A 20,104-nucleotide genomic window follows, 5' to 3' on the forward strand; every position below is an offset into this window, starting at 1 on the left:
TCTCAAAATAACGGTAGTAACAATGACGTGTGTTTACTGAGTTTGGTCATAAACTGAGATTCATAGCAATACAGGAATATTTCTGCTATTAAAGGGGTACAATTATTGTCCATATAAATATCTACTACCTGTCGATACCCATTATCATTGAAAAGTATATATATGTTGTCCAGGAGAATAAATTAAAGCTTGACATATACACTTTTTTAAAACACTGGTTCAATATTGATAACATGCTTCACAAAAAGTCTATTTCAATAGATCAAATGGCTGATTATACCCTGTCTTGTTAAGCGGGCGGAATACTAATATTTTGGGAGTCCATCCGTCCTTCTGTTCCATCTTTGTATTTGCTACTTAACCGCTTGACAGAGTTTTGTTTAATTGCAATATTCTGGAAGTACCCATATTGTACTCACAACTTGTCCAAGGCCTTTATATATAATTTAATGAAATTTCTATGAATCTTGATCATATGATACCATTGCATGCCTCTCATTCTGTTATTTGGTTTAAACTTTTGTTTAGGTTACCATCACCTAATTATATAATTTGCTATTGCTTTATACGTGAGTACTCATTTCGTGTCCGCAAGTCGTACTTAACATAAACTGATAAAACTGTTTTCAGATTCCATGCCAAAGGATGCCTTTTTGCTATTTCTTTGTTTTCGGGTCAAAATTATTTTGAGGATTTCCTATACCAAATCATGTACTTTGCAAGGGTCGGGATATCATTTTTAGCTTCGCCCACAACAACTTTAATAAATCGAATAGATGTGGACATTTTTGTCAAGGCAAATAAAATCTTCCAGCAAAATAAAATTTAATTCAAAATGTTCCCTTTTACTATTCAATCTGCTGTATTACACACATACTCTATTGATATAGTATGTCATTCGTTCATATCTTGTAAAGAATAAGTAATAAACAAACTAATCTTCATTGTCGGTGATCATCTGTAAGTAATTAGTTTGGGTTGAATTGTAATTTAAGGTTGTACAGAACATCTACGGTTATTTAATTATTCAAAAACTAACTGAAACTTGTTATCATATACTAATAATGAAGAGAATTTAAGCCTCTCTCAATGACCAACATTAGTGTTTCATTGTCAAACTGCTATATATCTTATGAAATTATTCATGATATGTATGTGGTTCAACACTTTAAAATAAATATTTTGTAAACATTTTATGAAAATTAAATCAACCAAATCTATTTTAGAACTTATGTTAGAAATTTCGAAATTTACCTTGATCAGAGTTGTCATCTCTACTACCTGCAAGATAAAAGATGTCGATATTTATTATTTACATAATAAGGAGCTGTTAATTTTCAAACATTAATACAATGTAACCATCATAGAGTTTGCTATATCAAGTATTTTCCAGAATAATGCTCTACTATGAAGATAAATCGTCAAAATTAAAGGGGCACTAGCTACGAGATATATAAAAAATCTAATATATTATTTGTTTTACTCAATCATTAATGAAATACAAATAGTGAAATAATTATTCGCTTTAAGCAGCCAGTATCGTTCAATTTTTTTCAAAATAAGCTACAAAACATTGACTTTGAATTATTTACTTGCAAGTGAATAATTCGACCTTATTGAGTCCGTATTCATGTGAACTTCAATTAAACCCCTAAGCTTAGGATGGATAACACGTGAATTGTATGTGTAAAGTTATTTAAAGGAAACAAATGTCAACATTGAAAGTGAAACAAAGGTAAATCATTTGATTGACGGATTCGATCCACCAAAATATCATTTTTAGACAGGTGAAAACGATAATTAATATTTATTTTTCATCTATAATATGAAATTAAATAGATCTAGAATAATCAAGCAGCACGAGTTTGCTTAATCTATTTATATCTAAATTTCCCAATCCCAGCCTTCCCTTTGTTAAATGAAACATTGTGGTACAATGTCAGAGAGATCCATACAGTTACACACAAGTTATTGTCCAGAAACTACACAAAAGCTTGTTTTGGCCCCTTTTTTGCCCTTAATTCCTAGACTATTTGTCCCATAACCCTTAAAATAAATTCCGACCTTCTACTTATGGTACTACACATTGTGGAAAAATTGCAGAGCAATTGAAACACTTATACACAACATATTGTCCTGAAACTAGATAAATGCTTGTTTTTGGGCCCCTTTGGGTTTCTAGTTCTCAAACCTTTGGGTACATAACCCACAAAATAAATCCTAACCTTCCTTTAGTGGTAATGAGTATTGTGTTAAAATTTTATTGATTCCTAGTCATTATACTAAAGTTATTATCCGGAAATCATCTGTCTTCGGACGACGCTCACGATGACGCCGACGACAACGACGACATGATACCAATATACGACCAAAACAAAAAAATCCGGTCGTATAAAAACAAATATAATTTAACTGAAAATTTTATCAACATGGAAGAAATATTCCGGATCAAATCTAGCTGTATGATTGAAATTGTTTCATACATGTCTTCTTATGTTAAATTGTTAGACCTTGTTTCAGTGACTATGAAAAATCGGAAAAATCATAATCATAATGACATTAGTCATATGTCTTACAAGACTGGCCTTTGTTAGTCGTGTATGATTTTTAATTTTTGTTAATTTATATGTTTTCATAGTTTAGTATGACGTCCACTTTAACAGAACTATTACTCAAATTTGTTAAGGGGCCAGCTGACGACCGCCTCCGGGTGCGGGATTTTTTCGTTGTGTTGAAGACCATATGGTGGTCTGCGGCTGTTTTCTGCTCTTTGTTCGGGTATGTTGGCTCTTTGACACCTTCATCCTTTCCATTCTCAATTTCATCGATCATTATGCTGTCTATGCTATACTAGAGCATGATGCATTATACTTTTTTTTTATTTTCAAGTACCGTAAAAAGAATAGAGCAGCTTACAAAATAAAAAAAAAAACCCAGAAAATTAAAATGCATAATGTTGCTTGAAAATGGAACTAACAATGTTTAATATGTCCTTAAGTATGCGTGTACCGAGTCAGGAATATGACAGTTGCTTTCCATTAATAGTTGGATGTGTTTAAGTTTTATATTTGGATTAGGAACTTTCTGTTTTGAATATTATTAGTTCGGTATTTTTGTTATTTAATATTTTTTATAATGGAATAATTCAATAAGATCATATGCTTTGAAGTTCAAATATACAACTACACATTCATATAATGATAATTCTAGCATTAAACATATAATCAATACTACAAAAGGCAAAACATTAAAGCAAAAAGTGCCGTTTTGTATTGAAGTCCTTACCCTGAGATGTTTGGATTGGTGTCGGATTAACTTGCAGTTTTAACTCGAAACTGACTTCTGTAAAATGAATAATAAGAACAATTAGAGTGTACAAGCCGATGTGCTATTCGGGAAATAACAGGATAACATTTGAAATATTAACGATTTGACAACTTCGTACATTTTTTTTCTATTTCTTCATTTCGTCTCTAAGATACCAGACTATTTTTTCATTTTTTCATGGCTTGTGATTCAGCCTTAGCTGTCCAACATTTTCGTGAGCGTAAATAATGTGTTCGTGAACTTTAAAATTGCTTTATCCAAAGGTATATATTATGTGTTGATCACCCCTCCTAAATTATTATAAATTGTTACAAATTACTGAATCTTACTTATAATCCTTATTGTAACACCTTACTGCTTGGTACTTTATGGAATGTTCACCTGGTATGTCTATAGATAAAGTGTTTGAATTTGGAATTTTATTGAAAACAGCTGCCGTTACTCTGTTAATTTAGGGCGAGGTTTTGTTGAATATACTAGAACATCAGTGTTATTTTTTTCCTAGACGATAGAGTATTATGGGTAGCTACATACCACGCCTGTGTTGCAGCACTTCGACATGGGGAAAGTTTTAACTGCTGAAGTTTCAATGTACACTGCTTAAATGTACTTTCCTTTCTCAATTTTATTTCTTTTTAAATTCTTCAAATCTAATTGAATTTTAAAAGTTATTAACTGGTATATGAAGTGAAATTTGACTTTGGATTTCCAAAATGGCCACCGAACCATTGAAACGGCCAAAATGCAAAAAGCATAAAATTTTGGGTCTAACCTTTATTAATCTTTAAAGTTGTGACCTATAATTCGTAGATGATTTATCCGAAATTTGTGATTTTCAAAAAAGAGTTATATTACCATTGATAAAGACTTTTATGTGATCATCATTATACATGCTTACTAGTACTTATTTATATTTACTCTTTTGTGAATTTCAACTTTCTGGCATAACTTACAATACTCAAATTTACTTTTTCAACAATGTCAGAGTCACCGTTGGTCACACGCAAAATCGAATTAAGATATACCTCGACAAAAACGAGATCTTGCATTAAGATTTATTTTATTGGAAACTCCATAATTTTGCAGATATTGCAGTTGTTCCTTTTGACATGTCCACACGCTCGTGTTAAACGGTAATGTAACAAACAACACTTCACAAATCGCTCAGAAGTAGTATGAGAAAGGTATACTGGAATACGAATAAGATCGAGGCTTTTATGGAAAAGAAAGATTAATATCGAAACATGATGTTCATTCTGTGTTTGGGTGTAGAGAGGTTCTTTGTTTTTTTTAAATATGAACGCACATTGAATTGTTATTTTATATCATGATTAATATTGAAATATAATCATTATCATTATTAAGACGTTATGAATATATACCTCGGAAATTGTCCAGATCGCCTTCTGATGAATTCTCCTTACACAGACCTATCGCCATATCTCGTAAACTATTTACAATGCTCAGAACAGAACCTTGAAATAAAAAACGACGACAAATGTGTAGGCAGAATAATAATATACAACGATACAAAATAACAGTGTTTATCTGAAACCTACAATGGCAAATCAAGAAAAATTATCTAATCTTTTTCAAACTATGTTCAGGAACATTCAATTTGATATTACATGGAAACAAAATGATACAATTTTGAAAGAAACATGAAGTAGAAAGGTGATAATTAGCAAATCGAAATCGACATCGTACATCTAAAATGATAATTTAACACATAATCAAATCTTATTGAAGTAAATGCGCTATTTAAAATTAGTTTTAATGTGCATCACCTGTTTGCAAGATCTCAAGTAGGAAAATATCGCAATGGTTAAAATCGTAACTTGCATCAAAAAGTGAATGACTAAATATGATTTCTTTTTTCAGCTTATCCAGTAAACAAAAAAGACGAAAAAGACGCAATACCTGTCGCACAATGTCATCCAAAGACACAAATTATGTTGTCTCACAGAAATGTGTGCTTTAAACAGCGAGTGCTTTTAATTAATCCCTTGAATATAAAGAGATAAAAAAATCAAAATTGTTTATGTTTCTTTTACGAATTAATTAACTCAAGAGCGATTGGATCACGGCCGTCACTCGGCGAACCGAGAGATTGGTCGGTTAATCTATATTGTGTATGCGGCTATATCGGCGGTTGGTCTGTTAATCGGGTCGGTTATACGTCTGTTAGGAGTAAAACGTACAATTTAATGTAAAACTCTGTTAAATATACAGATGTTTGTCATATTATAAAACCAAATCAAAGTGTCTGACATAACGATATCTTTAATAGAACATTTTCCATCTGTAAAAAAAATCTTAGCTTTCACAGTTTTCAGTAAAACTAAAAGGCGTCGCGGAAGTATGTGATATTGATGCTTAAACGCATAGCAATGTTTTGGATAAAAGGCGAACATTTTATTACTTAGATATCATTTGGGGTTCGTGTTGTTTGTGCTTTAGTTTTCTATGTTGTGTCATGTGTACTATTGTTTGTCTTTTTCATTTTTAGCAATGGCGTTGTCAGTTTATTTTCGATTTATTAGTTTGACTGTCCCACTGGTATCGTTCGTCCCTCTTATAAAGGACACAAAATAGTACATTGGTTCTAAAAGATAAACTGACATTAGAAAATATTTCATAATTGTAATTTAACTTGAATAATACGACATTTTAGTGAATATTACGGGAATAAAGTCTGTTAATGGACCATTTGAATTGTGTCAGTTATTTAGCCACGACAATAGTTTTGCTACCTTTATATTTTCCCATTGAAAAAGTCAAATATGAGATTTTGTGTAGAAAAAATGACAATACGGTGTAACAGTATCCTCTCGTTAAAGCATTTTTATTTTGACCTTCTTTGCATTTTATTGAAGGGTGTGTCACTTCAATATAGCGTGATATGGATTGGCCGGTGGAATATGCATGAATTCATTATTTACGTTATCAATCAGTCTAAATTGTGGTGTCTGTTCAAAGTCTGCAACATCTGTGAATCTATCTCTTGTGTTGCAATGCAGCTAAGTTCAATTTCATGCGTTTTCCTATATGCATTGTCTTTTCTACCTAGTCATCATTGTCATTTTCTGCCTAAATAAATGTCTGTGCCAAGTAAGAAATATGATCGTTGTTTTCTTAGACATGATTCTAAACTATCAATTGACATTAATAAGTTTTTTTCCATCAACATTTGTGTAAGATGCTGATTAACTTTAATGTGTAACAAAAAGAATGTTTCCTTGAAACACAAAAAATGCATAATATTAATCTTATTTTTCCAGTAATGATGCATTACCATTGTAAGTTATTTAGCCGACTAGCAGTGTACAAACGTGCTTGTATTTGTATCGTATGACCTTGATAGATGTGACCATATTTTGATAAAATTAACATTACTCTAATATTACATTTTTTGAAACTATTTTTACCAATTTTCAATTTCCATTGCCTAGATTTATGTTTCATTGTTCATTTGTTGTTTCCGTATATTTTAGTCACTCATCTTGAGTCTACCCATTTGTTCCGATAACACCCCCACATAGAAATCAAATTAAATTTTAATTGCTATGCATAACTCTTAACAGACCAATTAACAGATCGAGTTTCAAACATCCGACCCATAAACAGAAAAAAAAAAAAAAAACCAACATAATGCCTATCTTTTTTCTATGTTCAAAATATTGCATGAAAGTAAATTCAACCAACTTGGCATGTTGTGTACATATTGTGTGCATAAAATATGTATAAATTTATTGATGAGTAGTCCGCTTTAGAGTCTTAAGTTGTGTTTTGTGTTTGCTATTCTTTTTCTTTTGTAACCGTGGTGTTGTCAGTTTAATTTTGACATTACTTTGAATGCCTCTGTGTTATCTTTTGGATCTCTTTTGTAATATATTAGGTCCGGAGACACAGTTTTCGTAATTTTATTTTTGTTTTCTGCTAGTCCTAGTAATAACTAAGAATAACTTGCAATTTTTTTTCATACACCTTTTAAATTCATTTCTTGATACTTTATGCATAAAAAGTAAAAAAGTGAAATTACATGTAAAAAAATGAATTGTTATGTGAAATAATGGTTCTGTCAAATTTGAAAAGGTACAAAATAAGTATGTCTTAAACTATCAAACTGAACGACAGACCCCCTTTACATAAAATAGCCATAAGAGCCAAGCAACTTTCCGATAATTTTATAACAATTTGTAATACACTACTCTGTAAATAAACTTTGATGGATAGAGCACTGGCGATGTTTTTGATATGCCTTTTATGTCTAAAAATAGTAAAACGAAGTAAATGTGTTCTCGGGCCACATGATGCATATTTATCTGCTTATATATGCTTACAATCACTATTGTTCATGTTGTTACATTTTGGAATTTGAATGTCTTGGACTAGTGTATAAACCGCTCCGATTTTGTCCTCAATTGAACCCTCTTTACCTTCAATCTTCTGCAAAGTATTAACGGTTACCTGCAATATATAAGTATTAATATTACCTGCAATATATAAGTATTAATATTACCTGCAATATATAAGTATTAATATTACCTGCAATATATAAGTATTAATATTACCTGCAATATATAAGTATTCATATTACCTGCAATAAAATTTTAAAAAGGATAACTGTCAGAATGTATAAGATATGTTCAGTAACCTGACATGTTGTTGTGTTGTTGCACATCTGTTATTCATATCTATTACAAGTTATACTATATGATCAAATTCAAAATGAACATAGAATTAATGAAAAGATTCAATGGAACCTTTTAAATGTATAATCAAAAATATCTCTGATAGATAAAAAACTTAACCCAAACAAACGAAAGTTGCACATTGGCATTATATGGTGACGATTCTCAAACATCCATCATAAATCAGAGAATTTAAGCGAAGATGTAAACAAGACAGTATGGATGAATTGTAATTAGTCAAATTCAAATAATTCAAATTTCTAAAGTAGTCTCCATAGACCATGCATATGCATGGCAAATTTATTTCGACTCGACAACAATCAAGATATGAAACAGGTAAAAGAAAATTTTGCGAACGTTTCACTATAGCCAAATTGCCATTCACAAAATAGGAGATATTAGGTAATCACAAATCCGTCCCTTAATCCTTTGGTATGAACGTATTAAGAAATTATGAAATTCGCCCGACTTTATACTGGATACCTAAAAGAGATGCTAAGGATATCAAAGTGATAATAGAGAATTTTTAGTTTCAAACGAAACTTACGTACGTAAACGCAAGTAATTTAGGTTTACAATTATACAGACTTATAAGACATTATATAAATTCTGGTTGTCTCCCTTCGCCGGTCTCAAGCATTTCAGATTTCAGTAGGATAGTTACACAATTGTTTAAATCTAATATAACATTCATGTATCAAATAGTTATCAAAGGTACCAGGATTGTAATTTAGTACGCCAGACGCGCGTTTCGTATACATAAGACTCATCAGCGACGCTCATATCAAAATATTTATAAAGCCAAATTAGGACAAAGTTGAGGTGCATCGGACCCATTGATTTTCAGGGGGGGGGGTGCTAGGAATTTAAAATGAAGATATTTCTGGCCTTGTTTTATCCTTGTAGTAAAATTAAGATTAGACGAGTCTTTTTCATTTTTTCATAGCAAGTCGTGTAGGTGAGTGAAATTTATATAGAGTCATTTCAAATTGTACTGTAAAAACTGAAAAATATAAAACTTTTTGTTCTCAGTGATTTAACATGTTTAAGAATTTTCAGTTCAATTTGGCCGTTTTAGTCTGATTATTGTTAACTAGTGACAAGTTTACGAAAACATTTTGTGCATCAAGTTTAATAAATTAAACATTTATCTCATGATTATATGACTTGAAACACAATAATTGTTAAATAGAAACAGGAACGCTCAAACATAAACATAGAAAGCAAGGATGAGTACGAATAGGCAATTTTCGCAAAAAGTATTAACCCTCTCCCTTTCACACCGGTACAGCTTACCGGTGAAACCAATTTCAAGATTTTTTTGGGACATTTAGACATGTTTCTCAAATAAAAGTGCAAAGAAAACTGCTCTTTTAAGAGGATTTATGTCTTTTTTCAATAACTGTGCAGTGAGTTTTTGAAGAATAGTATTAAACTAATAGTTCTAACTTGTACACTAGTTGCAAATGTAATTTTAAGTGTAGCAGCGCAATCACAAACTTGAATTACGCTAAAAATCTGAAGTCATTTCTTAAAGATATTATGAGAAAAGAGACAAAAACCGCTAAAATATTCTAAATTTTTTTGGCAAAGTTGAAATAGATGTAACAAAACATGGTTTCGTAAGTGTTGCGGTATACTAAAGTTGAAAACACTTTTGTTTGAATGAAGAAACATGTATATTTCAATGAAAAAATGACAGTTTAAAGAGTGGATTCCTCCTAGATTTGCGTAAAAATCATGGATTTGGCAACAAAAAATTATCCTCTGAACACATAATTCCAAAAAGAAAACAAACTGGGTGAGAATCTTTATATTATTTTTTTTTTCATTTCTTTGGTAGTAGAAGACTTAAGTACTTAAATTTCGATAAATTCACTACAATGTCAGTGGCGCAGGGGTACGCTGATCTATCTCAAGGCGCTAAGATTGAGAGTTTGAATCTCACTGCCGGAATTGGAAAAACAATTTCCTATATTAAATGTAACTTAACTTAACTTTACTTTCAATTTCAAAAAGGAAACCTACGAATATTTTTTTTAAAAGAATGTGTGTGCAAAATTGCCCCCCCTTTTTTTTAACCCCCTTTGCTCCATCGGGCTCGGTCAAGGGTGTCCAAGATCGAGCTAGCATTGGTAATTCAATGAATTTTCCCTTGTAAAAAAAAAGTTAAGGTTGCTAATTGATTGAAAACGAATTAGACAAATAACTAGGGTCCAAGTTTGAAATCGGACAAAAAGAGCGTCTAAAATCAATTATTTTGAATGTTACGGACATCGATATTTCCAGGCCTATAGCACGTTATGCGTCTATTTATACCACTATGATAGCTTATATGGCTTCAACAGACTCGAGGCATTGTGTTTCCATCAAAACCTGACCATATTAGCCCACCAATATGTCTCTGCACGACTTTTTGCCCATGGAATTCGTATTTTCTCACTTTTTCTCCAACAGTCACGTGACTTTTGGAAAGATACCACGTGACCAAAAAATGATGAATTATCGTCAAACTTAATTTTTTGAAATATTTTACCAATTATCTTTCATTTGACCCCAACATGGCATGTGTATGACCATTGATACTAATTCTGTATTCATTTAAACTTCGATAATGTATTTTCGATAAGTAAAGGTCTAAAATGCATGAAAGGGAAAGGGTTAATATAAATATGTACATAATGTTGTTTGAATTATAATATTCAATTATGATTTACTTTTAATAGATTTTAGATAATATAATAACTATACATACGTGTTCAGATGTTTTAAGCAAGTTCAATACCACGGTAACAAACAACACCTTATTAGTTGGTCCATCTATTATTTCTTGTAAATCTATTGTATATTCGTTTTCCTTGTCTAAAGCTTTTGCTACTTTAAGAATGTTTGGTTGTGTTTCATTCCAAATTTCCCAAAACTTATCATTGTTGATGCTGCAGTCTGGATGATGTGCAATTTTGTTTCGATTTTCATAGATATTTTCAAGATATTTTCGACAGGAACAAAATTGCTTTGTTAATTTTGTAGTCAAATCTGTATCTTGTTGGATCAATGAGGATAAGGTCAAATCACTTTGGATAGTGTACTGACAGGAGCAAAATTGATGAGGACACGGTGAACTCCCTTGTTTACATATTATTTCAAATTGTTTTTGGTGAATACACTTGTCTGGAATATCTCTGTCAGCATTACACTTACAACAACAAATCTTATCCACAGACAAATGATAAACCTTGTGGACATTTTTCAATAGGAAAGCAGAGAAAGACGTGTTGTAATTTTTTAGATGGCATTCCCAAAATACTTGATAACAAAATTGAACAAGAAAAAATCGAATAAGGGTGAAATCTAAATCTTTTAGCTCAACACTTTTATTTGCCTTCAAACAGCAAAGTTGTCCTTTTCTTTGATATTGATGGTTGTCAAGTCGATCGGTGTGAGAGTTTTCAAAAATAGATAGCATTTGTTTTTGGGTAATGACCTTTACAAAATTTGGTTTTGGTGGTATAGGCTTCGTTTTACATTGACAGCAATTAACATTGCAGAAAAAATGGTATATTTCATGTTGATGATCATTTATAAATTCCTCTAAGGTAGTGTTTGTTAAATGAAGAAATCGATGCAACAGATCACGGTTAACATTCGCACCAAAGCAGAATATTAATGTGATCAGCTTGAAGTAGTTCTCCTGTTCTTGAGTATACGGCATTTTTTGCGATGTTTATTACACGTGATCTGCAAAAGAAAAATTACATTTGTAAAACAGTTAAACGAATGCCATAATATATATGATAGTGGCGTGCTGTCCGAATTATACTACTCAGAAATCATATCAGTATAAGTATATTGCTAGACTTAAATGCTCACAAAATTAGATTGTAAAGTTACTATATTCAAAATACACTTGATATTCTGTTCACTTCTAACTATAATAAAACGATACTTATTTTATGTTCATTCCTGTCAACATAAAGTAAGGATTATATAGATACCCCTGGTTGTTTTGTAATTAGCAGATATCAAAAAGATATCATTCGTTTTGTGCTGATCCTTTAGAAAAACCACAAGGGAACTTATTGCCTACTCGTTTTGTGATGTTTCCTTTAAATAAAAATGTAAACATGTCATTTGTGGTGTTTCTGTAGTGCCCGTTAAAACCTAATCTACTTATAAAGTTTATTTCAGACGAAAGGATAAAACCTTGGATTTAAAAAAAGAGCATTTGAATTTTCCATGTGACCATTGTGCTCTTTTCTGAAATGTGATTTTGTATACAAAATCATATCTAGGACACACTATTTGTCTATTAATATCTAGCCAGAGACATATTTTGTGTTTTCATTTGAAAAACCGTCACAGGAGTTGCATTTACTACATGTCACTATGGTACATCAAGTAACAGCCGTCACTGTTTCAACACGAGTTAAGACTTAAATACCTTAATTCCAGTTAAAAGATAACTGTATTGTATTTGAAGCTTAAAGGACGTCCATCGGTAGTTTTACTGTCGCAAATTTAGTTTACCTGGCGACGCGTAGCGGAGACAGGTAAACGGGTATTTGCGACAGTAAACCTACCGATTAACGTCCGCAAAACTTCAAATACACCTTATGATAAATAATACTTCTAAGTATGAACCGTTTTGTAAATCGTTCTCAAATGAGTTGTAGGAATATGATGTTCTTCTTATTATACCACAAAATGGTCAAAGTCCCTCTAGTCCTGTAAAATATTCAAATGAACAAAATGGTTAAATACTGTTAATTACACATGATAGCATCAGAAGTGTAAGGAGATTTCTGTTGAAATGTATCAGGGGTATAAAAAAAGAAGATGTGATATGATTGCCAACAAGACAACTCTCCACAAGAGACCAAATGACACAGAAATTAAAAACTATAGGTCACCGTACGGCCTTCGACAATAGGCAAAACCCATACTGCATATTCAGCTATAAAAGGCCCCGAATTGACATTGTAAAACAATTCAAACGAGAAAACAAACAGGCTAATTTATGTATAAAAAAATGAACGAAAAAAAAATATATAACACATAAACAAACTACAAGCACTGAATCATGAGCAGTACAGACTCCTGACTTGAGACAAGCACATGCATTCGGAATGTGGCGGGGTAAAACATGTCAATGGGATCCCAACCATCCCCCTTACCTCTGATAGTGGTGTAACATTACAACATGAGACCGATTTACAAAAAATATTTGAAAAAAACCTCAAACTCATCAGATAGATTCATATACAAATACTATACAGGGTGGACTTTGCAGGATACTAGTATATCCCAACAACGAAAAGACACTAAGTACAGACCTGAGAGTACTCACAGCTTCTGACCGCTAGTTTAAAACCACTAACAACTAATAAAAATAGATCATGCATCTAAGGCTAGATTATCAAGTTGCTTTCACAATGTTTTATTGTCACAGTACCAAAAAAGAAGACAATTCTCACAACACCCGTAGAATTTGACGAAAAAAATGGAAAGCTAGCCAGGTTCATCATGGCAAACAATCCTACCAAGTATAAGAGCTTTAAGGTAAGAAGTTATAATACCTAGAACTATGGTCAAGTTCCCTTTTCACTTGCAAAAATTTCAAAATCAAACTCATGCTAAAGCATAGTCAAGAGAACATGACAAATAATCATTCCAGGTATGAAAGAGTTTGGCAAACGGTATCAAAGGATTAGAGTGTTCCAGACGTATGAACGAAGAACATTACATTTCCTCTGAGGTACAAAAACATATTTCCGTACACAAAAAATCGAAACATACAGAAATAGAAGTAACCTACAGATGTGAATAGTAACAGGGTATCTATCTACACAAATCTGTGTATGATTAATAACAAAAGTTACGTTTATAATCCCATACTCAATATATGTGTCTGAAATGATGTAGTTCATTTAGGTTGAAGAAAAAAGCGAATCGTTGTATCTTGAATCAATAAATAAAAAAAAAAACTCTACGTAAATTATATTCAAAATTTTGAAACGCAAAATACTGCATTCTTACATTTTAATGTCATATTAAAAATAACTTCTAATCAACATGATCAAAGTTCTGGATAGTCTTATATCTTGGTCTTATCTCTGCTCATAAGGGTTATGACTTGGTAACTGTCTTGAATCAGAATCGGTCGTTCAGTATTTTTCTATTGATAATATTAACAAATATGATATCACTACTCTAGTCCACAGTTTATTTGGTAAATCTGTTAAAATTACATTCTTTTTTGGCCCCCTCTTCAAATAACTCCATAATTCAATCCATCATTAGTCTATGCATAGTTACTTAAGAAAATGTTGAACATTTTGCGTTTATGTGATTATTTGGTTGCCTAGCAACGGGTTTTATAAAACGAACTATAATATCCATCTTTATTGCAATTGCCCAAGGAAAAGACTTCTGTATCTATTAAAATCAATGGTAATGTGTTACCAAACACTTGAATATTTACTATTGTTGGGTCTATCACTTTAAAAAGTTCTTAATAGTAACCTAGCAACCAAAATGTTGCCTAGTAACCACACAAAAGTACTTTTTTATCCATTGTTATCCATAAAAAAATTGAAAAATTCAAATGTTTTTATACAATTCATATTAAGTCGACTACTATATTGATATTTTTAGTAACAATGTTTGCATGAAAAAAAATGATTTTGTATTCATATAACCTTTCAAATCAACCCGAGTTTTCCTTAGCAACGCAAAGTTAGTTTTAAATTAGCAGTTGAAGAACATTTCAAAAGATTTTTAGTATTACTGAATGTAATTTTAAAGCTTGAAACGTGGAACTAAAGGATATTTATCAGTACCTTTAGTGCATATGTTCAATTCTAATATAATTCTTAATTCAGTGTATCCATGGTTACACACGGACGTATCCATGATATAATATCTTGCTGAGCAACCATCGCAAATCAGATAAAATAATTTGTATGCATACCTAAGTATGTATTTTCATATAAAAGAGAGACAACAGAGACATATATTTTTAGTTTTACATACTGTATAATAATCTAAGATGTTTTGCTTCTAACAACAGCCTGATACCATGTACACCCCCCCCCCCTGCTTTCAGCTTTCACAATGTTTTTTTTTTCTCTATTGTTATTTTCCAAAAAAATCAATTGTTCATGATCTGATGAATAGACAATGTAATTTATGACTATAAGGTTTCAATCAATTTCCGGTATTTTTTTCTTCCCCCTAACGATTAAATAATTTAACATAAATAAATGGAGAATGTGTCCATTGGCATAGGGACTCAACTGATTCCCTCGCTTACATATAAAGTTATACAGAGACATATCTCAAGAACTTTAAAAGTGACGCTACTAAAATTTGAACTTAAACTGAGTTTTGTGGCAATAATCATTATAATATGCATTATAAAATTGAATTGAGACAAACTCAAGTTAGAGATCGGAAACAAAACAAAATCAGCATTTTTTTCAATTGTAAAGGAGCATTACCCAAGAACAGAAAAAAGAATTCACCAAAATTTTTACTGGGTCTGTGTTTTGTGGTAATAAGCATTGTTTATAAGTTTCATAACATTTGGTTGAAGCAAACTAAAGTTAGAGAACGGAAACGAACAATTCAGCAATTTTTCCTTTTGGTAAGGAGAATAACTCTAGTATCAAGTTGCGCCAGAAAAATCAAACTTGAGTTGTGTGTTGTGGTGATAAGCATTGTGTATAAGTTTCTTATTATTTGGTTGAGGCAAACTAAAGTTAGAGATCGGAATCCAATTTTGGGACGTACAGACGGACGGACCTATGTACGTATTTATAGACGGACAAGGGAACAACTAAAATGCTCGCTCCGGTACAGAGACGACGTATGCATGCTTTTTACTACATACGTGGAGCATAAAAAATAGTTGAGAATAGTAAGAGTAAAAATTATTGATGTGTAAACTTGGCTGCTGACTTTCAAAATTTACATAAACGTCCATTTTTTTTAACCCTTTAGTTGTAAAATAAATTTTATGCAGTAAAAAGTAGTACCATTCATATTATTATTTAGAACATTGAGTAATTTGGTGCATACTGTACACTGATTGTTAAATTGATCTACACATTGATATTTTTCAACTGGGGCCGACAGGATAGGGGGCGATGACTTTGGGTTCTTTTATAGTTTTATTTTTAATCTAAGACAAAAGATGAATATATCATGAAAACATAGAATAACATATCTATCTTTGGGATATCCGAAAAATGATAGGAGTCTAGTAGTTTAAGTCATTGTGTTAAATGCATGTATTATAAATAAGAAGGTGTGGTATGGTTGACAATGGGACAACTCTCCACTCAAAAGACCAAAATGACACAGAAATTAACAACCAACAACCGTACGGCCTTCAACATGAGCAAAGCCCATACAGCATTGTCAGTTATAAAAGGCCCGAAATAACAATTTCAAACGATTCAAGCAAGATAACCAGTGGCTAAATCTATGCAGAAAAAAATAACCAAAAAACAAATATTTAACTCATAAGCAAACGATAACCACTAAATTACATGAGTCGGTTTCACAAAAAAAACTTACGACTAAGATTGATCGTAAGTATACTGAATTGTTCATAACTCACGATCAGTCTTAGTCGTAAGTTTTTTTTTTGTGAAACTGACTCCATGCTCCTGACTTGGGACAGGCACGTGCATAGAGAATGTGGCAGGTTTAACATGTTAGCGGGATCTGAAACCTCACCATAACCTTGGACAGTGGTGTAACAGTAAAACATAAGAACAAACTATAAAAATCAGTTAAAAAGAGGCTTTAGATCAATAAAAATACAAATATTACAAATAAGTGGACGTGGCCGGGTACATTCCAAAAACAAAAAGACACTGAATCTTTTTGTTCCTCGTAATCTAACAGATACAAGGTGTGCCTCTCTTTAGTAAGGAAATGTCTTTTCTACAACCCTTGAGAAGATACACAAAATACAAATTTAATATACATTGACTAACAAATACATTGGAATGGACTGGATAGGGAATGTGCCAAAAAGACGTGAATTTATTTCTTTTAAACAAATTAGTTATGTTCTCCTTTTATCAATTAACAAGTCGCACACATAGCAGCTTCTCCTTTTATTTTATATAAGAGAAAAGATTCTAAAAAAAAAAAGTGAAAAGAAATAAAATAAAATAAAATAGTCACAAAAAAGATAGTATTATGATTGTTTTAACTGAAACTTTTATCATGTTGTAATGTCATCTTGTAGCAAGTAACAGCAGCTGATCACCTTTTATACGAGAGTAGACGCATGGATTTTTTTTCATTTAAAAAAATTAAGCATGCATTTGTAATGTATCTTCGGATTTTGAGAATCAATCGTACTTGAGATTATTATATGGTGTCATATTTGACTTTGTATTTTTTCAAATACAACATTTGCATACACTTAATTAAAGTTTCAAAATTATGTCTAAACCTTGCATTATTTCTTTTTAATACATGTTATATATTTAAAATTCTTATAATAAATTTAATGAGTTAAGATTTTTGTTTCTTTAAAATTATTTTAAAAAAATATTTCAAATAATTTCCTGTATAATCTATTGACAGGGGTGGTAATCTCGGTTCTAATTTTGTTTTCACGTGAAATCGATTTAAATTTCCAGTTGCCATTTACGTACTATGTGCCCGGATACAAAGGGTTATAATAAATTGGTAGGGTCTTTGTTCATTTAGTGTTGTTGAATGTACAGTTTGATGGTTGTTCTTTGACAACACTGCCACTGTCACTTTAAAAAAATGATGTAGAATAACATGTTCCTTTACCTTGCCCGACTAAAAAAAACCGTAAACATGATAAAGAACGAAAAAGCTTTTTTTCTTCCCGGCATTAAGGATTTGTAACTCAATCAAGATCACCTGAGCTAAAATAAGACGTTCGAGCAGACTTGGAAATGCAAGTTCGTTCCGGTCCTTGGTTCACATATTATCGCCGTTTCCGTAAAATCAAGGAATTTTCAGTGTAGAATTATTGAATTTTGAACATGAGCGGACGCGAGTACCACGAATATATTTAAAACAGTGAATTATTTCCGTACAATAAACAACACATTGAAATATCTTTGTGGTACTCGCGTTCGCTCATAGTTAAAAATTGCTCAAACGGACGGAAAAACTTCGGATTTTCATAAAATTTACGTTTTTCATGAGAAAGAGAGAGGTATTTAATATTTTTTCACACGGAAAAAGAAAAGTTATATTGATTTTTTGTAAGAAGAGACACTATTCTTTTTAGAAATAGCCATGTTTCTTGGATATTATGCATTCTAATTTCAACGAAAATAGGGGGCCAGTTGCAATAGCTTATCGTACCTTGTCCTTTATTGATGTATCCTTGTTAGTCAATCGTTTTTTTCTGAACGTTTGAATTGTCGCAAAACTGATTTAAATGGCTAGTCTTTAAACAAAACAGACATTTTTTGTACATGATAGTAGCAGTAATCAAATACAAAAATAGTCTTTACTAAATCATATCTCTTAGATGATTACTTTTTGTCAAAATTTAAAAATAGACAGGCTTTTCTTTAATTAAAGTCTCGAAAACTCACCAGGCGTATTCAGATAACTGCTGTATCAAAATCCAAAAAATTGCACAAGGCTTCAAATCCTTCATTCGACATTCGTGTTGTTCTCTACCCGTTTTTTATACAGACAAAACTACTAGACCGTGGTAAACACATGATCAAGTAAATATTTAAAGGTGGTGATCTTATTTCGTATCTCATTTCTATAAAAATAATAATATAACTATTCGGTATTTAAACTTATATCTTCATTTATTTATTTTATCGTGTTAAACATAGCTAGATTGCAAGTTTATCGCAAAATAATTTCTTCGCTGTTTAAACGATGCATTGAATATTGTCTGTCACAATATGTCATTGCCAATTGATAGTTAAAATCATTTTAAGAAAGAGACTGTAAATTAGAAGTCATATTAGAAGAAAACTTGGACACATGATAGGTATATATTTTTTCTCTGTCACGGCTAGGCTGTGATTAATCATCCCAAGTTTTTGGTGGGGTCCGTGTTGTTGTTGTACCCCTATTTGTGACATTTTGTTCATGCATCAATATCATGAAATTGATGCGACTGTCGTACGGGTGAATGGTTAAGCGCTATAAAACCAAGTTCAATCCACCATTTTCTATATTTGAAAATGCCTGTACCAAGTCAGTAATGAATTTTTCTCGGAGTTCAGTATTTTTGTGGTTTTACTTTTTATCACTTAAGAAATAAAAACAACTTAAAAAAACAATAAATATGTTGCGCGTTTTGTATCTAAAATCTTAATAGTTCACCAGGGTTCAAATATTTAACCAATTTATGATTTTAAATAGTCTCTAGCACTGATTTTACCAATATTCATTGCAGATGTCCGTAATGATGCATCGTTCATTTAAGAACAACAATTAAATGTATTTTGTTGTTTATTTTGCAGATCAAAATAAAACAAAACAATTTTCGATTATTTAATTGAATCTTAAACTGAATCATATCGTAGATAAGTAGATATCGGACTGGTTTAACAAATTTGGAAATAGACAGAATCCAAGACATGTTCAATGTACCTTATGGTATTGCTCTATTTAAAACCGGGGGTCGTATTATACAGAAGGGATCAGAAAATGTTGACTTAAATGCTGAGACAATCGATGGTAAAAATACATTTCACTCCCTGGCTATAATTGTATTTCAGTATCGAAACCAATCATCAAACGCCCACATAAGTTCCGTAAAGGTTTAACAGATACTATAGAAAGATCTTTGACGTTAAAGGATTCGAATACCAATTGTATGGCATGTTTCCATTTCGACAAGTCAACAGAGCGGTATGGACCTCCTCTTTCTTCTGATATTTTATGGGAAGATTGTGTCTTGTTTCATGGCAAACCGAGATATATCTTTCCTGTCTTTGGTATTTCTGCCACTTCTTCCAAGACAAAACTTAGATTCGATTCCATTTGATGTAGAAAGCACTGAACAAATTGTTCCATTTTGAACCGGCTCTTACAAAAAACTCAAT

The 20,104-nt window shown here is 31.6% G+C and overlaps 1 protein-coding gene across 1 annotated transcript in view; it reads right to left on the reverse strand.

Annotated features, from left to right (window-relative positions):
• Nucleotides 1–18,733, reverse strand: part of LOC139503804 (uncharacterized) — a 37,849-nt gene extending 19,116 nt beyond the window's left edge. Inside the window, exons 1-6 of the mRNA XM_071293734.1 lie at nucleotides 18,626–18,733; nucleotides 10,777–11,759; nucleotides 7,671–7,797; nucleotides 4,710–4,802; nucleotides 3,286–3,342; nucleotides 1,255–1,281 (exon numbers count right to left, since the gene is read on the reverse strand). Of these exons, the coding sequence (XP_071149835.1) occupies nucleotides 1,255–1,281; nucleotides 3,286–3,342; nucleotides 4,710–4,802; nucleotides 7,671–7,797; nucleotides 10,777–11,733 (1,261 nt within the window). The 5' untranslated portion in view covers nucleotides 11,734–11,759; nucleotides 18,626–18,733. The remainder of the gene's footprint in view (nucleotides 1–1,254; nucleotides 1,282–3,285; nucleotides 3,343–4,709; nucleotides 4,803–7,670; nucleotides 7,798–10,776; nucleotides 11,760–18,625) is intronic.
• Nucleotides 18,734–20,104: the final 1,371 nt, after the last annotated feature.

This window comes from Mytilus edulis, chromosome 14, assembly GCF_963676685.1.
Source record: "Mytilus edulis chromosome 14, xbMytEdul2.2, whole genome shotgun sequence".
NCBI classification, from domain to species: domain Eukaryota; kingdom Metazoa; phylum Mollusca; class Bivalvia; order Mytilida; family Mytilidae; genus Mytilus; species Mytilus edulis.